The 20171-nt window shown below is 43.0% G+C and overlaps 1 protein-coding gene across 2 annotated transcripts in view; it reads left to right on the top strand.

Annotated features, from left to right (window-relative positions):
- Positions 1-20171, top strand: part of iqsec2b (IQ motif and Sec7 domain ArfGEF 2b) — a 52258-nt gene that overhangs the window by 30248 nt on the left and 1839 nt on the right. For both annotated transcript variants that reach the window (XM_063207887.1, XM_063207886.1), the window contains exons 8-14: positions 5781-5920; positions 6358-6483; positions 8578-8677; positions 10533-10694; positions 11483-11683; positions 13255-13304; positions 20096-20171. The exon at positions 20096-20171 is cut by the window's right edge and continues 1839 nt beyond it. In XM_063207887.1, coding sequence (XP_063063957.1) covers positions 5781-5920; positions 6358-6483; positions 8578-8677; positions 10533-10694; positions 11483-11683; positions 13255-13304; positions 20096-20171 — 855 coding nt within the window. The remainder of the gene's footprint in view (positions 1-5780; positions 5921-6357; positions 6484-8577; positions 8678-10532; positions 10695-11482; positions 11684-13254; positions 13305-20095) is intronic.

Raw genomic sequence — 20171 nt, 5'->3', positions numbered from 1 at the left:
CGCTGTCCCGACATGTCGCTATTCCGACTGCCGTTATTCCGACACTTTTTATCCCCACGCATCATTGCTTCATACTGACATTCACACGGACTATTTTTTATATTGCAGCAGGGAATATGCATGAGTCTTGACACCAACAAGGCGATTGCACTGGAGAGGGCACACAAACTCAACTTAAATTTCACTAGCATTGGGCCAGTTGGCAGGTGTTGAAGAGCCAGCTGCTTATATGCACGGACGAACGAACGAACTGAGAGAAAAAAAAGCAGCCAGCCAACGTGCTGCACGCATCTACATATATAGCCAAGTTATCGACTGAAAACATTGTGTTTTATCAGCAAACCCGAAGAGGATTTCCCCTAGCCTACTCAAATTGGGTAACGATGTGATGACTATAATGGCTGTGCAGTACGGTAACAACGATTCTGAGATTTGAACTGTATTGCGTTGTTTTCCTGCGCTTTCAAGGGAATTTACACCTTCCCTAGGCTATGTGGGAGTGTGCGATACATCCACTAGCCATTTTGGCCGGTGATGGAAAAAAGCGATAAAGCCCTGCATGCACTTTTATTGGGACTTCTCATGAGCATATCGTTCTCTGAAATGTTTAATTTGACCCTCGACTGTAGCCTAGCCTACTTGGAGATCCACCACCATTTTTCAGCAGAGGTAAAAGTGAAAGTGATTCGATGCTGCGATGCTGCGCATGTCATCGCATTGGGTCCCAGGCTTGACTTCGCAACTGGGCATGAAACGGTTTTGCAAGCGCAATGCCCTTTGTGTTTACTTATAAAGTAAAAATAAAAACATTGAATTGCTTCTCGACATCAGCCAGCGTGAGTCAAGTGATAGGGAAGCAACTTGATTGGGGAGAACGCCGTGGGTGACGAGAGCGCAAGTGTAAGAGGTGAAATTTAAACCACGGGTTCTATTGGACACTTAGTGACACGATTCAGGAAAGACAGACAAAGGGAGTGACGGTTATGGTAGTTTATTTCTCACAATTCATGATTTAAAATACAACATTGAAAATATAAATAAAATACAAAAGTGTGTCAACCAACAGCGGTATAAAGTGCTGTGTGTGTTTTGCATAAATTAATCACAATCTGGAGTTACCAGAGGACCGTACAAAAGTTAAGTTAGGTTAAGTTAAGTTTCACAAGTCACACCACTGCAATCTATAAATAGGGAAAATCACAACAATCCATAGTCATTTCATCTCATCAGTGCCCGAAAGGCAACCACGGCAAACTATAATAACTGACACTCATTAATGCCCGAAAACACGTTGCACACTGGGCCACACCAATTACAGTAGGACTCACTACACCATAAAGTAGACCTAACTGTTGTACAGTCCTCCTATGTAGCCTACTCAGCGGAGGTGCCCAAATGCCACCACTACACAGTACCGCTGAGTCACACGCGCATGCAGTCACACACACACACACACACACACACACACACACACACACACACACACACACACACACACACACACACACACACACACACACACACTCTCTCTCTCTCTCTCTCTCTCACACACACACACATGCACACAGTTCAACAGCGGGGGAGAAATAATCAATCCCCCGAAAATGCAACAATCCAAATTCCCGTGCTGCTGCTGGCCTGTCAGCCACTGCTGCCGGACGTGGGCTCTTCAATTACTTATTGCAGCTATAACACGCGCAATACCCAAATGCAACTTACAGTTCCCAAAGCGACCGGCCGCAGTCTTAATCTTGGGTAGGTCTGCAACGCGAGGATTTGTCTGGCTGCTATTGCCATTAATATGTGTCAATAAAGAATTGTTAGGTATTTGAGTCTGTTTATCTTCCACTCAGCAGAGTAGCCTAACACAAGTGCGTTCAGTTGAATGGTGCGTGGAAGTTAGCGCGGGCCTGGATCCTGGCACGGCTACACACGCGCACGCAGCGTAATTGCCAACATCGGAAGAAAACCATGTGTAACACAAGGCTGATTGAGTTCTCTCTCTCTATTGCAAGCGCGTAATAGCCTACATAATAAGTAATATTACAGCAGAAGGGGGTGTCATTTTACAGGTAGGCTAGACCGACTGTTCACGCATCACAAATGAACCGATATGGGCTATGTCCCATGCATGCACGTCAGACTGTGGCAGAAAGTCATCCATTCAATTTACAAAGTTCTGTAGTTATGCGCCCAAGTTGGTGCTTTTGTATAAGAAAGTCTCAGGATTTAAGTCTCATTATTTAAAAAAACATATTATTTAAATTTAGATTTAAAATATGTCACAGGTGGGAGGTGCGCGTTTGCAAGCGGCACCCCCTCTTATTACCAACTCCCCCGAGGAACGTTGTACACACCAGAAAACACCAATACACCAAAGTCATTTCATTCAAATATTTATTTTCCATTTGAGAACATAGTCCTGTGTGCATGTGTGTGTGTTTGAATAGAACCAGTCCATTCACGCTCTGTCGTCTGTCCAGTGAGACACCGCGAGTCGGCTGTGCCAGCTGCAGCGATAGAGCGAGAGAGAGCGCGAGAGGGTGAGAGAGAGCTGAAGGCGGCATGCACCGCGGGTAGGGGGCTTGCTTTTAGTGAAGGCTATGGCGGCCAGGCGTGGGCACTTAACTCTTCGTTTGTGAGCGTCCTCATCCACCAACTTCCCAACGATGCGGCCGTGCGTCTCGCTCGCTCTCCGGTGTGTCACCGTCCAGCACCTGCACATAAAAAACCCACACCCATCCTATTGGCCCAATCACCTTCCTCCCTTCTCTCGCTGGCACCTGAAATCAATGTAATCAGTGAGTGCGTGAGTTCTCAATTTGTCACCCCGTGACAAATAAATCCACTGCACCTTCCCTCAGCCCTGAAAGGCCGCTGAGAGTTGGGATCTCTCCGTGGAACCGGCGGTGGATGAACAAGTCATTTCAATGAGATGGATTGAGTGTAGGCTATGGCATGTGCAAAACGGGGAATTAGAGGCGGGACCGACTTCAGATTAATAGGCCTATTGTAGCCTAAATTTATGTCTGGATTGGTAAGACTTGCCTTTTGGAATTTCTCACAGTTTGCTTTTGTTTTGCCTCGGTTTGGACACGACAACGGCTCTTCTCTCTGGAACTTCAAAATAAGGACAAGGGTTGTGTGCTCCATCATGTCGCTGGATGTTTTGGTGGACCTTACATTGTTGCGATATAATTCGATTGAGTAACTTGGAATGTAGGTAACAAAGTTTATCTCTTCAAAGCAGTAACGTGGGAAAGTGTCTCACATCGCTGATTTCAGCACCACACCCGCGTGGATAGCTCATTTAGATTTAAGAGCCTTATATGGACATGGAGGGAAACGTCGGCTGCCCTGATGACAGCGCTACACAGTAGAGTGGCAGCATTCTCAGAATGGTTCAATATAGGCCTATAGGCTACTTAAAAAAAATGTCGGAATAGCGGCATGTAGGAATAGCGGCGGACGGTGGAAAACGTGTCGGTATTCCGACAATAGACATTAACGTCGGAATAGCGGCATGTCGGAATAGCGCCACGTAACCCAGGAGTCAGGACTGGGGCTGCTCGATCTCATAGGTTTGTAGTGACAGACCGTCACCAATAACGTCTTTTTCCTGCATTGTTGGACGCTAATCTGAAAGCCCATGTCTTTAAGTTGGCTGTGTGGTTCAATTCAGTAATAGAAAATAACTTGCAAAATTGGCGGAAGTTTGGAAAGCTTTGTGAAGGGAAGGGATGGGACGCAGCCTGTGTGTGTGGCTATCCCATCCCCTCTCTCGTCTCGCTCTCGGAGTTGGAGGAGCTTTGGGGATTTGAAGTTGATGCCACGGGAAATGACACGTTAAACTATCATGGCCTACATTAAGTTATGGCATGCTTAAAGTAGCTGCATCTATTGTAGTAAACTATCATGTTATTTAAGTCGCGGATGCCTCCTCAAACTGGCTGGAATAGCGTTGTTGCCTTGGATTATTGTTGACTGGATAACATCGATAAAGGTGGGCACGGAGATGTCAGGTGCTTGGAAAATGTTGGCGAAATCATCGGAAGATGAAGGTAGGGAACTGCAACATTGCACGACATCGCACGATTATGAATAGTGATCATGTTGGCTCATACCAAAATGTGTTAGCGACTTGTCACCTTAGCAAAAAAAAAGCTGCTTGATTACCTGTGGTTCATGTGATGGGATGTCTTGTCTGCCTTCATGCCTCATATTTGTTCTGTCCCACCCAAACACGTATTCTTGCTTCATTTGGGTTAAGCAAATAAGCTCATAATCAGCCACGCAAGTCCCAAATGTTTAATTCACTACTATCATAACAGCATTAGATTAGGAGACTACCATTCGCGTGACGTCACCCGCTGTTGGCTGGAAACGTTAACAGAAACGTTACGTGTTTATGCTTTATTTTTTTATTAACGACTTAAATTTCAGACTTCAGAAAAATATATATTTGCTGGCTTATCTTACTGGTATTATAGACCCCTATATTAGGTCACTGCTTCATTTCCACTTTAAGACTTTCAACTTTCAAGATTTTCAACCTATGGGCCAGGGCCCCACTGGTGGGCCCTGAAGGTATACCAAGTGGGCCTTGAAATAATATTCTAAAAAAATATAATCACATTTTGGTGTGTGTTGCTGCTGATTTATGTGAGTTTTATTCGTAATCGGGTCAGAGGTGGGCCCCGAACATTTGTGACAATTTCGAGTGGGCCCCAAGTTGGAAAAGGTTGGGAACCTCCTGCTTTAAGAATTCTCTCTCGGCCCTGCTGTGGCTCAAACAGAGTGCTGATTAGAGGTGCACCGGAAATTCGGCCGCAGAAAATATTCGGCCGAAAACGCAAAAAAAGACACTTTCGGTTTTCGGCCGAAAGCCAACTGAATGGCCGAATCGGAGGCCGAATAGAAAATGAATTGAAAATGGCCATTAATTACACTAATTTCAGTTCTACTCTAACATTTGAAGACTTCAAATACACATTTATTTTCTTTCAAAAACATGTCTAAACATTTATTGTAAGCCGTAGATTTAAGCAATATTTAAAAATAGTGAAAAATCTAACTTTTGATGACTTTTAACTGAATTGTAATATTCGGTTTCGGTCAAGTGATTAATTATTTTTCAGTTTCGGTTTCGGACACAAATTGTCATTTCGGTGCACCTCTAGTGCTGATCCTTCCCCATGTCCCACTGTCCTTTAACCCATTTTAGCCTAAGCCCTTTTTGGGAAAAGGTGCCTGCCTGCCCTCCCCCTATTAAAACCTAAATATCTCAGCCTCCAAAGCACATAAAAACATGAAATAAGTTGCATTTAAAAGCTAGCAGCTCTAACATACCCACAGTTTTAATAAAACAGCTCAAATCTCAAGAGCCTGAATGCATGCGTATATGTCTCTCCAGGATACAATGGGTTAAATAAAGGCCTCAAGATAATGCAAAAAAAGGAGGCGCACACAAGGCTTTTGTGAAAAAGTGTATTGAAGCCGAAATTAAACAACAGAAGTCTAAGGGTAACTGGAGAAACAGACGTTTCGGAGCTAATCCATTCTCAATGTCTCCAGTCAAATAAATAAAGGCCTAAAAGACTTGTCTCTTGTGTGTGTGTAGGTGTGGATACTGGGCAGGACATCCCCAGAGACCTGCTGGTGGGCACTTTAGCCATGGATGGAGGGGAGGGGTCCAGGGAGGGGTAAGGGTGGGATTTGAACCTGCAATGCTCTGATCTTCAGACCACCTAGAGTTGCCCATACTTGTCTCTTGTGTGCAGGTGTGGATAATGGGCAGGACATCCCCAGGGACCTGCTGGTGGGCATCTACCAGCGCATCCAGAAGTGGGAGCTGAGGACCAACGACGACCACGTGTCCCAGGTCCAGGCAGTGGAGAGGGTGGTGGTGGGAAAGAAGCCGGTGAGTTACACACACTACAAGCTGTGTGTGTGTCTGTCTGGATGACAGGATGTGGTACCTAAATTACTGGCTTCATGCCCACACAGACAGACAGACAGACAGACAGACAATCTACTTGTACTTGGGAAAGAAGCCGGTGAGTTAGACACACTACAGTGTGTGTGTGTGTATGTGTGCGTGTGAGTGTGCGTGCATGCAAGAAGCCAGTAATTTAGCTACTGTACTACATACTGTCATCCAAACTACTTGTACTTGTCAGTACTACATCTGACTTTCAGATGGATTTGACAGTGAAATGATTGTGCGTGTGCATGTGTGTGTGTACGCATGTGTGTGTGTACGCATGTGTGTGTGCGCATGTGTGTGTGCGCATGTCTGTGTGCGCATGAGTGTGTGCGCGCGTGCATGTGTGTGTGCGTGTGCGTGTGTGTGTGTAGGTCCTCTCGCTGCCGCATCGCAGGTTGGTGTGCTGCTGTCAGCTGTTCGAGGTGCCGGACCCCAGCCGGCCCCAGAGGACTGCAGTCCACCAGAGAGAGGTGTTCCTCTTCAACGACCTGCTCGTGGTGAGACACCAGAAACCTCCTCCTTAAACTCATCCTTTTCGTATTCATGGTAATAGGGATGAACCGATACCACTTTTTTGAAAACCGATACAAGTACGAGTACATTAGTGTGTGTACTTGCCGAGACCGAGTACTGATATCGATACCTTTTCCCACCAAAATACAATGAAAATATATGCATGGCCTTGTTTTTTTCCACCTGTGATTTTTTTATTGTCCATTTCCATGTAGATTTAAATATTAGTAAATGTATGAGGTGGCACTTTTTTCCATGCTGCTTTCAAGTCCACAGAACGTGACAAGATTTTGCATTGTTTTATGTAATAGCAGTATCGTTCCTGGTATTGGCAAGCGCTTGACGAGTACGAGTACGAGTATAATGAGCAGTATCGGGTGCCGATACCGTATCGGTGCATCCCTACATGGTAATATCGGTGGTAGTGGTGGTAACGTTAGAAAATTGAACAGGCATCAGACATTTAAGGTGACAAATCACACAGTATTTGGAGTTCACCAGAGAGAGGTTTTCCTCTTCAACTGGTGGTGGTGAGAGAGCAGCACAGACTCGTCCTTTACATATTAATAGTAATATTAGTAGTAGTAATAGTAGTAGGTCAAGGATATTTCTCAAAAGCATTGCTGGTTACTAGTTAGCAACTTACTTGGTTGCAAAGTAACTTCCCATTAGCACTCTACTAAGTTGCTAACTGGTTCCCACCCCTGGTAGGTACATTAGACCTTTTAACAGACACCAAAAGGGACGCTGTGCAGGAAATGGACAAAAAAGGTACTGCAACTATGCTGTCCATTGAAACTGGGCTGCCTATTGCCAAATTTGATCTTTACATGAAAGTTTACTAAGTAATAAACACATATTTCCTAGTAGAGGTCCAAGTAGAGTCATTTTTGGAAATTCAAAATGGCGGACCATGGAGAAGATCCCCCTTTTCATGTATGAAAAGTGCAATTTTTCAGTCATAATGAATACTTAGAATTTGATGGTGGTGGTAAGTATTCATGAAAAAGATAACATTAGCGAATGGGCAGCATGAATTCTGGAAATAAACAACTAAAAATCTCACACAGTGTCCCTTTAAGGTCACGAATTGTACAGTATATATACTGATATATCTTGGTGACTTTCTTTTTCTGAATGAAGCAGACAGGTCTGATCTGGCTGGTGGAGTCCGTCTGCTAAACTTGAGGAGCGGTGTGGTGCCCCATGTACAGTACAGTGTACTAATTGATATTGCATATCTTGGAGGAGTTTTCATTTCATTTCAGCTTCCGTTGCTTTATCAGACCAGCGCAGCTCAGAGGAGTGTGAACTAGAGAGCTAGAAATACTCTGCTCTGCTCTGGGGTGTAAAAGATAGCACTCGAGTCATATGAGGTCCTGGGTGCCATGGCCCTCCCGTTATCACTCGCTTTCCTATCTATCTGTGACCTAGTTCACGAGGTGAATTGCCTCTTTTGAATAGCACTAGGCTGTTAAGTCTGCACTCCTGGCATAGAGACACAGAGTCATATTTCTCATACATGTCTCGACCTCAGAGTGCAGTGGAGGCGACCCTGGAGCTGCAAGATACGGACACTTAAGCCTGCCCTGCCCTGACCTCTCTTACTCTTCCACTCCTTTTCTCCCTTTCTCTCTCCTCTCCTCTTCTCCTCTCCTCTCCTCTCCTCTCCTCTCCTCTCCTCTCCTCTCCTCTTCTCCTCTCCTCTCCTCTCCTCTCCTCTCCTCTCCACTCCTCTCCTCTCCTCTCCTCTCCTCTCCTCTCCTCTCCTCTCCTCTCCTCTCCTCTCCTCTCCTCTACTACCCTCTCCTGTACTACCCTCTCCTCTCCTCTCCTCTCCTCTCCTCTCCTCTCCTCACCTCTTCTCCTTTACTCTTCCCCTCTTCTCCCTAATTTCCTCCTGTCCTCTCTTATATCCTCTCCTCTCCTCTATCCTCTCCTCTCCTCTATCCACTCCTCTCTTCTATCCTCTCCTCCTCTCCCTCTCCTCTCCTTTTCTCTACTACCCTCTCCTCTACTGCCCTCTCATCTATGCTCTCCTCTCCTCCACTCCCTCTCCTCTATCTCTCTATCCCCAGGTCACCAAGATCTTCCAGAAGAAGAAGACGTCAGTGACCTACAGCTTCAGGCAGTCCTTCCCCCTGGTGGAGATGCAGGTCCACATGTTCCAGAACTCCTGTAAGGAACTTTGACACAGTCACATATTCTAGAACTCCTGTAAGGAACTTCCATTCAGTCACATCTGTTCTGTTCTGTTACCTTCAATCCTACAACGTAGTTCCAGAACTCCTGTAAGGAACTTCCATTTAGTCACATCTGTTCTGTTCTGTTACCTTCAATCCTACAACGTAGCTCCTCTTCTGGTTTAATTTGCGCACACAAGAGACAAATGAAGGACAGGTCGTTCTCAGAGTATCTTTGTATTTCTTGGCTGTCCTATCAGGTGTAAATATCACAGACATGGTGTCATTTGCTAAGACAAATCCCGGTGGCAAAAAACCCAATTTTAAGCTTACCCTTAGAGGATTCGTCCGATACAGGTTGTCAGTACAGCTCAGAATTAATTCATTTTACTTTGCAGTTTAATTTTGTCAGACCACATTGGCTGTAGGGGCAACTGAAGGCAAGCATTTGATATGCTCTGGTTGTCGCACACACACACACACACACACACCCCCAAAGACTCCTGCAACACCTGTGACATTCATCATTTTTTCATTAAGGTGTCAGTTTCAGTGACATGTCAGGTACAAGGTTGTGTAAAATTGGCTCGATGTAGTATTGCCCCTTCCTTTTTCATAACCACCTGCCTCATCTTTTTTTTAACATAACTGGTTCATAAAATGTTGGATATTTTAGATTTATTTTGGATATAGATGTTAAGATTTGGATTGCACATAGATGCAAATTCAAACAGTACATACAGCTCCAGGCCTTTTTAGTAGAATACCATGAAAAAGTTGATTTATTTCCTTAATTCCATCAATAATGTTAAACTGTCATGGATTGTAGATTCATGGCCCAGTTTTTTAACTATTCCAATCATGATTTTTTTTCTTTTTATATACGTTGGCCTTCCAGCTCAAAAAACCCATGAATTGGGGAATTCGCATTATTAGAATATTGTTATAAAATCACATTTTTCTTCATCAAAATTCGGGTCACATTAAATCAGTTGAAATTTGGTACTTTCTACATAACATGCAATGGTCAATACTTGGTTAGGACATTCTCTGTCTTCATAATGGCCATGATGCGTTTAACATTGAAGTCAATGGCAAAAACAGTGCATGGGAGTTATGGAAGCCCAGATATCCTTGATGCTTTGCTGTCAGCTGTTCTTGTTTGTTGACCTGGTGCCTCACACTTCACTCTTCAATATACCCTGTAGATTTCCATGCCACGTTTTGGCGCTAACTCACCAGTTTAATTCTAAATAACCAGAAATGAAACCCCATTGAAAATGAATGAAATGAATGGATATCTGGGCTTCCATAACTCCCATGCACTGTTTTTGCCATTGACTTCAATGTTAAACGCATCATGGCATTATTGATGGAATTATGGAAATAAATCAACTTTTTCATGGTATTCTAATAAAAAGGTCTGGAGCTGTACAGCGTCTGTCCAGCAAACCACTTAGAAGTAGGACCTAGTGGTGCCAACTGTCATCTATTCTCTGTCTCCCCCTTGAGAGACTCTTAACACAGGACAGTCACCTAGGACTTTTTTGGTGCTACCCTACTAGGAAGTGTGTGCGTGTACATGTGCGTATGCGTGCACGTGTGTGTGTGTGTGTGTGTGTGCGTACGTGCGTGCGTGCGTGTGGGCGAGTGTGTGTATGTTAACTGATGTAAGGCTGATTGCTGTACTCAAGTAAGTGCTATATGTATACTGCAATTAGCAATAATGTTTATTATTTTTTTGCGCATGTTTTGTATTTGAGTTTTTATGTAAGCTGTCAGACACCTTAATTTCCCTCTGGATTAATAAAAGTACCCTACTCTACTCTACTCTGCCAACTCAAATGCAGACTACCCTCATGGTGTGCGACTGACGTCTGCTATTCCGGGCGGGGAGAGGAAGGTCCTGATCGTGTTCGGGGCCCCGAGTCAGCAGGACCGCACGCGCTTCGTCAGCGACCTGAGAGAGAGCATCGCAGAGGTGCAGGAGATGGAGAAGTACAGAGTGGAATGTGAGTAGCACCCCCTGGTGGTCAAAAGAAAGAACGGCAACAAGCCACCCCATTACAGTACATTGCAAACACATATATATATATCGATATATCGGTCTATCCTTACTTGAAAGACATATTTATTATCCAACATGTTGGATAATATCAGTACTATCCAACATGTTGGATAATAACACATGGGCATGCAGACATAAACAAGCTACTGCTATGGAGGGGAACTCGAAGAAAGCAAAGTTAGTGCATCCAAGGTACAGGACATTGTTGGTGAGAGGAGATTTATCAGCTGTAACCAAATCTGTTAGTCCCACTTTCAAGAAATCATGAGGGTCACAATGTTGCTTTTCTCAAATATTTACCTCCGTTTCCTGTTGACTTATTTCTTACATCATTTTAAACTTTCTGTCTCATGGCAACATCCTCTCCATTCATCTTCAAAACATTATCTTGTTTTTCTTTCCTTCTCTCTTTCTTTCTTTCTTTCTCTCTTTCTTTCTTTCTTTCTTTCTTTCTTTCTTTCTCTCTCTCTCTCTCTCTCTCTCTCTCTCTCTCTCTCTCTCTCTCTCTCTCTCTCTCTCTCTCTCTCTCTCTCTCTCTCTCTCACTCACTCACTCACTGTAACTCACTCACTCACTCTCTCTCTCTGTCTCTCTCTCTCCCTCTCTCTCTCTCTCTCTCTCTCTCCCTCTCTCTCTCTCTCTCTCTCTCTCTCTCTCTCTGTCTCTCACTCACTCTCTCTCACTCACTCACTCACTCTCTCTCTCTCTCTCTCTCTCTCTCTCTCTCCACAGCGGAGTTAGAGAAGCAGAAGGGTGTGATGCGTCCCAGCCTGATGACGGGCACCATGCTGGCAGGGATGGGAGGGGGAGGGGTGAAGAACGAGGTGGTGAACGGCACCCTGGGAAGGCCCAGCCTGGACGACACCTACGCTCCCACTGAGGGCCTGAAACGCACCGCGCTCAGCTCCTCACTCAGGGACCTCTCTGACGCAGGTAGCACATGCGTTACAATATGTATCATCACTTCACCACTCGCATGAATGAGGCCCACTACATGTCTTTATGACAGCACTTTGTGTTTTTATACAGTGATGCCAAAGAGAAATTTCAGGCATCTTATCAGTCTATTCTGTTCTGCTCTGTTCTATTCTATTATATTCTGTTCTGTTCTGTTCTATTCTATTCTATACACATGCGCATGCTCACACACAATATACTGTACATTTACAGATATAATATGTTTGCTCAGTCTGAAATATTTACAGATTTTTACAGCGTACTGTATGTTTGATTGTATAGTAGCACACACACACAATCTCATCATCCTGCCTCTTATGCCCTCAATGTTTGTGTGTTAAGGTACATGTTTGAAATGAAAGCATCATTGATCCAAGTAAATGAAGGATGAATCACCGCACACTGGTATCTTTGCTGGTAGTTTATTTGGTGAACAACGCGTTTCACTCAGGTGAACCTGATGAAGCACTCAGGTGAACCTGATGAAGCAATAGCGAAACGCATTGTTCACCAAATAAACTACCAGCAAAGATAACAGTGTGCGGTGATTCATCTTTCATTTACTTTGATTACTCTTACTGCACATCACCAGCACCTGGACAGTGGTTGTGCACAGGAACTTTACTTTGAAAGTATCATTGATATTTATGAAAAATCTCAGCAGAGCACACACACACACACACACACACCGTCTCACTAGCTATCCAAACTGTCACTCAAAAGCACGAGTTCAGCTTGTGCTGAAGCAGTAAAGTGAGTGCACATTCACAATATAAACTGATGCAACTCTGTGAAATGCTACAGAGTTAATGCACTGTAATATGCATACGCACACCTGTGCCATTCTCCTCAGTTGTCCTCAAAAATCAAATAAATGTCAAGTGGTATTTTTCTTTATCGCTGCAGCCTGCTGGTCACTCAGTAGAACATGTTTGAATGCAAAATATTGCCCAGATAAAGCCTAAACTAAAAACTGAGCAAAAGTGCATTTGCACTTGTTCTGTATATTTTCCTGTGCACTACGTATCTGCTAGTGATGTTAACTATGATTATGTCCTCGATTGTAATAAGTCGCTTTGGTTAAAAAAAAAACATCTGTTAAAGAGAGAAAAACGCGCACATCCGCCTCAAAAAGATTGGGTGCAGGACCAGCAAAAATACCATGAGAAACTGATAGAAAAGTCTGCGACACCAAGCTCCCGTTGCTCTTTTTTTAATGTGTTAAATAAAAATAGAGCAGCGGGAGCTTGGTGTCGCGGACTTTTCTTTCAGTTTTTCATTAAAAAAAACATCTGCCAAATGCAATGATACAGTAAGTACTTATGTAGACCTCCTTGGCCAAATGCAATGTAATGTAATAATATGAGGCTAGTGTTAGCTACCTTGATTTCCCTCTGAATTACTTCTCTACCCTGGTTGGCTACTCTAACAGTTATTCTGGAGAAACCGCTGCGCAGCTATCCAATGTTTGCTAGCCAGGTATAGCTTGTTTTGCTACTTGTTTGGGATTGTCTGTGCCCTGCCTAACTGGACTGTGATGGGTGCAGGGAAGCGTGGTCGCAGGAACAGTGTTGGCTCCCTGGACAGCACAATGGAAGTAAGTCTGTCAGACTGAAGATCATGACAGTCAAAAGCACCGCAGACAGATCGCAGCTTCCAGTCTTGCCTGCGTGTGGTTGTGATGTGATGTGCCTCGATGTGCCTCGATCCGTTGATGCATGGAGTTGTTGAGCATGGTATTAGTGTTGTATTGATTTACGGTAGCTTTCTAGGCTACATGGTTTGTCTCCTTATGCATGTTGTGTGTGTTAGTGAGAATGCTCTCAGATGCCTGGTGTCAGCACCGAAATTTTTTCCTACATATTCCTCTCTAAATTACCTCATTACGGTGGCGTAGTAGAGTGTTTTTCTGAATTTGCACTTTGTTGCCTTTGACAGAGAGTTGTGAAAAAGTTGCTCGTTCTTTTTCTGTTGTTTTCCAAGTTACATTACAGATATTTACTGGGGGAGATTCCAAGAACATGGTTAAGTGATAAACCTGGCTAAGTTAACCTACAAGATGTGGTAAACCTCCTGATGGATAGCCCACAGGTGTCATTGAGTGCGTCTTAATATGCGACCTTGCCTCCTCCACTTGCTTCTCGTCATGATGACATCACTGACAACAGCATTATATTTCAATGTCTTGCAAAATCTTTTTCTCATTTGCAATTGGGATGGTGAATGAAAAACAGTCCCTCAAAAGTTGTTGTGGCTAGGCTGACAGCTGGGAAACTTTATTGTTTTCTCCACGGAGGAGGGGCCAGGAGGCGGGACGAGGAGACAAGCGCAAGTGGAGGAGGCAAGGTCGCATATTAAGACGCACTCTATTAGTAAGAAAAGCGAGGACTCTGGGCTCTTCTATTAGATGATTTACCTCAACTGCAAGGTTTACAAGCCTGGTCTACTACTTACTACTGGTTCTCCCCTGATCTGTCCAGTGTTTTCTGTTTTGTGCCTCCAGTGTGTTTTGTTCATATCATTCGTGAATTTTAGTCGGGCATGTGACAGACGGCATAGTGCTGCTTGTGTTATGTACAGGGCTCTAAATTAACACACGCCAACCCGCCAAACACGGGTGAAAATTTATTTTGGCTAGTAGAAAAAAATACCTACCCGCCAATTTGGCTAGTAGCGCCGGAGTAGGCTACAGTAAATTATGAACGGTAAACCGCTGCTATGACGAACGTTAGACGGCGAGATTTCCTACATTACCCATAGACACTAGCGTCACGACGTAGCCTCCCACCGTGGGCTTTCCAGTGCAGCGAGCGGCAACTCCATGCTGTTGCACGCGCCAGCATTGAAAGCATTTCAGACGACCAGCCTTCTGTCAGCTACGCTCACACTATTCTGACAGGCAGCTCTCCTCCTATGCTCTCGTCGATTTCGCTACAACCTTTTTAATGTCACTACTGCTATTATTACTAGGCTATATGAACCTTGCTGTTACAGGCTACATTTTTGAAGCAGCGAGACCCTGACCGTTTCAATAACAGGACTAACGCAGATTATGCATAGAGCTACTTCTGTTCTGTAGGCCAATGTTTTGTGCGAGTGATGAGAATGTGACGGGGGTTAGAGCAATTTTCTGTGTGTTGGTGAATGCTAGTAGTAATTGTAACCGTAATAATAGTGACGTTAAAAAAGGAGTGGTTGTGGAACGAAATAGCGACAAGGGCAGAGGAGGAGAGCTGACTGTCAGAGTAGTGTGAGCGTAGCTGTCAGTTCAGTTGTCTTCTGAAATGTTCCGAGTTCTGGCGCAACTAAGTTGGAAAGCCCACGCCATCGGAAAGAAAAAAAAATACAAAAAAGCAACCAACGACAAAGCTGTGGAAGTAACAAAAGAAGCGAAGATTCCCGTGATATTATTTACTTTTAGTTAAACTAGGCTTCTTGTCATTTTGTTGCGCATGGTAGAGAAGAGCTCCTCCTCTCTCCTCTCCTTTTCCTCTCATCTCTTCTCCTTCCTTGGGGTGTGCATAGGCCTATGTGAGGTTTTGTAGTGTTTGGCTGTGTGCTTGGTTACTGTATGTTAAAGGTCTGTTATATGAGTGGCTTGTGTGATGTGATTCAGCTGTTTTCAGAGGAATTGAACAAAAACTAATCAAATTGATTAGGCCTAACTAATGAAAGTAAAGAATAAAGCAGAAGTTAAAAAATAATGAAAAAATATATAGCCTATCCCTTTCATGCAGACACCATGAAAAAAATGTGCAAGATTTTTTATATATTGATTTTCTCACTCATAATGGAGCTAATATGAAGAATCTTTTGGAATTTTTCAAAAATCTCTTTTGATGTGGAAGTTATTTTACTGTCCACATATGTGGACACTGTGCATCAAAGGAGTGAAAAGTTATATAGGCCTATACTGTATTTCAAGTTCAAATTAAGCAGTTTTATTCATTTTTATGGTGTTTTATGCTATATAACAACACAATATAACACTTTAACACCATATATCACTGTAATTAACCAACAACAAAAACATATATATAAAAATAGCATTGTTTATATAGGCGGTCATAGAAAAATATGTGGGAAATTCTTATTGCATGCAAGAAGACAGCCAATGCTGGTGAACAAAAAGCTCAGTTTTGATTCAGCATGTACTCTAGCTCAATCTTACATCATTTATGTTGTCCCTGTATAAAAGGTAATGTGAAATTTGCCTCCAGACACATGCGTTCTGTAGTCATTCATCAGCATTTTCAAGTATTTTCTGTAAAAAAAATAGTGTTAAATAGACCCCCTATTATAAATGTAAGTTAATTTACTTACTTTCCATGTTACCTTGTGTCATATTACAACATTATATGACACTTATGCATTATACATTACACTATTTAAGGAACAAAGATGAAACAAAGAGGAAAAAAAACTGTCAATTTAGCAATATTTACATACACAGCTATGGCAAGATTTGTGGGGAAACCTTGTTGCTGTGAAAAAACCTTAAATTCTGATGAAGACACATCTGTATTTGATTCAGCATGGATTCTAGCTCAATCCTACATCATTTATGTTGTCCCTATATGAAAGGTAATGTGAAATTTGCCTCCAGACACATGCGTTCTGTAGTCATTCATCAGCATTTTCAAGTATTTTCTGTAAAAAATAGTGTTAAATAGACCCCCTATTATAAATGTAAGTTAATTTACTTACTTTCCATGTTACCTTGTGTCATATTACAACATTATATGACACTTATGCATTATACATTACACTATTTAAGGAACAAAGATGAAACAAAGAGAAAAAAAAACTGTCAATTTAGCAATATTTACATACACAGCTATGGCAAGATTTGTGGGGAAACCTTGTTGTATGTGGAAAAAACCTTAAATTCTGATGAAGACACATCTGTATTTGATTCAGCATGGATTCTAGCTAAATCCTACATCATTTATGTTGTCCCTATATGAAAGGTAATATGAAATTTGCCTCCAGACACATGCGTTTTGTAGTCATTCATCAGCATGTTCAAGTATTTTCTGTGAAAAAATAGTGTTAAATAGACCTCCTATTATAAATGCAAGTTATTTTACTTACTTTCCATGTTACTATATGTAATATTACAACATTATATGACACTTACACATTATATATTACAGTATTTAACGAACAAAGATGAAAAAAGAGAAAAAAAACTGTCAATTTAGCAATATTTACATACACAGCTATGGCAAGATTTGTGGGGAAACCTTGTTGCATGTGGAAAAAAAAAACTTCAATTCTGATGAAGACAGATCTGTATTTGATTCAGCATGTATTCTAGCTCATTCCTACATCATTTGTGTCATTTTGTGGTGAAAGAAACCCGAAATATGCCTATAGACACGTGCGTGAAACACTAATTTTAGGTAGTTTTTTCTTGAATTTATTAAATTAAAAGTGNTAAAATGTGTTNAATATGTTAAAAATAATTTATTTTCACACTATAATCATTATAAAATGCTCATAACATTAAGTATTTGCCCAAAATGAGCAGAATATTGTCACGGTAATCATAAATAATATGTTATATCATTAGACTCTCCCTTGATGCGCAACGTCCACATACGTGGACAGTAGCTTTATATTGTATAAAAACCTACCTTTATTGTAAATTTGGATTTTAACAACATAGACTTCTCAAGTGAACTGTACTAAACATCATAATATTTTTTAAAACCTGAAATTGCCCTTTGGTGTGGTTGATTTTCAGATATAAACATGCTTGTTATGGTCATAATTCACATCGGTGGATTTCTTAGATTGATGATGTCATCAAACACTTAATATTTAGTGCAAAAAGTTATAACTGCTGTTAAAGTATTGTAATGAACCTCATGGTACTTCCCATATACAATTTGGAAAAAAATAACCACTATTTACCTATCTAAAGTGGGGTTAGAATTACTGTCCACGTATGTGGACACCGTGCATGAAAGGGCTATAATAGGCCTATGCTTATTATGTAGGCATAGGCCTATAGTATGCAGGCCTATATATAGTGTATCTGTGTTGTAGAAATTGTTGAACAAAATTACCATAATTTAAAAAAAATAACTAGCCTAACGCATAGTTTATTTTGGCGAGATTTTAAAAAAAAAATGGCTAGTTGAACTTCTGTTTGGCTGATAAGAAAAAATGTCCACTGGCCAAATTGGCTGGTGGTGAAAAAAGTTAATTTAGAGCCCTGGTTATGTAGTTGTTGTGGTTATGCTGCATGTCGTGTGCACCCCACCGTGTGTGAGTAGTTTGTAGGTAGTAGGGGTGTGAATCACAGCCTCAATGACGATACGATTCGATATTCGACACTTAAGAATGCCTCACAATACAATTTGATTTGATTTTTTTTCCAATTACTTTTCCACTTCTATTATGTTATGGAGCTTAGGGCATTGTTGATTATTTTCGATACTTGAAAAGAAGAATGCCCTACGATACGATAAAATTCAATCTCCGGCCGTAGCATCGATGCATTGATACGTATCGATCATGATTTACACCCCTAGTAGCTTGTAGTTAGCTCATGTGGAGCTAATGCTGTATCATGAGTGGGTTTTACCGCGGCAAAACCTGTCCATCACTCTAATCAACTCACCCCCTTCCCCCCTCTCTCCTCATTACCCCCCCCCCCCCCCCCCTTACTCTCCCAAAAACAACCTCACACAATCATTGTACTGTACGTACGTACGTGTTGTAACCACTGCATACCCATTGACTATGTATTCTTTCTTGAAATGTTGTCTTGTCTCCCATTGTATGTCTCTTACTATTTCTTCAATGTCTTCTCTCTTGTAACCTTTCCTATTCTCCTCCTTCTCGTCCTCCTTCTGTTTTTTTCTCACCTGTCTCATGCCACTTTTCTACATCTGCTATTATAATTCATTTACGCCCACTCCTCTCTTGCGTTCCCTCCCCTCCTCCTCCCTTTTGCACAAACTCATGACGTCTCTCTAACCCTATTTTCATGCACGACTCATTTAAACCTTTTCTCCCTTTTCCTCCTTCCTACCCATGATCCTCTGCTCTCATTTCGCTTCCGTTTCTTTCTTTGATTTTGTCCTGTGCAATGGCCACTTCTCTCCTTAAACCGATCTTCGGCTATCCGGCTATCTCTGCTGAACCCTGTATACTCTCTCCATGTATCTCTCTACCTCCTCTCTCACTACCTGTGATCCTCACCCTCGTCGTACTCTCTCCATGTATCTCTCTACCTCTCTCACTACCTGTGATCCTCACCCTCGTCGTACTCTCTCCATGTATCTCTCTACCTCTCTCACTACCTGTGATCCTCACCCTCGTCGTACTCTCTCCATGTATCTCTCTACCTCGCTCACTACCTGTGATCCCCACCCTCGTCGTACTCTCTCCATGTATCTCTCTACCTCTCTCACTACCTGTGATCCCCGCCCTCGTCGTACTCTCTCCATGTATCTCTCTACCTCTCTCACTACCTGTGATCCCCACCCTCGTCGTACTCTCTCCATGTATCTCTCTCCCTCCTCTCTCACCACCTGTGATCCCCACCCTCGTCGTACTCTCTCCATGTATCTCTCTACCTCTCTCACTACCTGTGATCCTCACCCTCGTCGTACTCTCTCCATGTATCTCTCTACCTCTCTCACTACCTGTGATCCTCACCCTCGTCGTACTCTCTCCATGTATCTCTCTACCTCTCTCACTACCTGTGATCCTCACCCTCGTCGTTTGTGTCACTTGCCTCTCCTCCATCTTTCATGCCACCTGTTTGAGTTCTATTGCCCCCGTCTGTTTGTTTTGTTTTTTTCCTGCCTCCGTCCTGTCTGCTGTCATAATCCCGTATACCTTCTCCCATCACCCCACACATTCATGTTCACCCACAACTCTTTTTGGTTTTGTCATCCACCGCGAGACTTCATCCTCTTTTTGTTCTCTCTCTCTCTCTCTCTCTCTCTCTCTTTCCACGTCCATGTGTTCCCTACCTCTCTTTTCTCTCCTCTCTTCTTTCTCTCTCCCGCCCTCCCCCCACGCCCTCTCTTCTCTCTCTTCTCCTCTCTCTCCCCCCCCTCTTCTTTCTCTTCTCCTCTCTCCCCCCCCTCTTCTCTCTCTTCTCCTCTCTCTCTCCCCCCCTCTTCTCTGTCTTCTCCTCTCTCTCCCCCCTCTTCTTTCTCTTTTCTCTCCTCTATCCTCTCTTCTCTCTCTCCTGCCCTCCCCCACCCCCTCTCTCTTCTCTCTCCTCTCTCTCTCCTCTCTTCTCTTCTCTCTCTCTCCAACCCCCCCTCCCCCTCTCTCCTCTCTCTCCTCTCCTTTCCTCTCTCTCCTCTCTTCTCTTCTCTCTCTCCCGCCCTCCCCCACCCCCCCTCTCTTTTCTCTTAGGGTTCCATCATTAGCAGCCCTCGGCTTCACCAGCGCTACCCCGTAGCCACTGTGCTCCCCAGCAGCTATGGCCTGG

Source organism: Engraulis encrasicolus, chromosome 10, assembly GCF_034702125.1.
Source record: "Engraulis encrasicolus isolate BLACKSEA-1 chromosome 10, IST_EnEncr_1.0, whole genome shotgun sequence".
In the NCBI taxonomy this organism is placed as follows: domain Eukaryota; kingdom Metazoa; phylum Chordata; class Actinopteri; order Clupeiformes; family Engraulidae; genus Engraulis; species Engraulis encrasicolus.
This window is presented reverse-complemented; position numbering and strand designations above follow the sequence as displayed.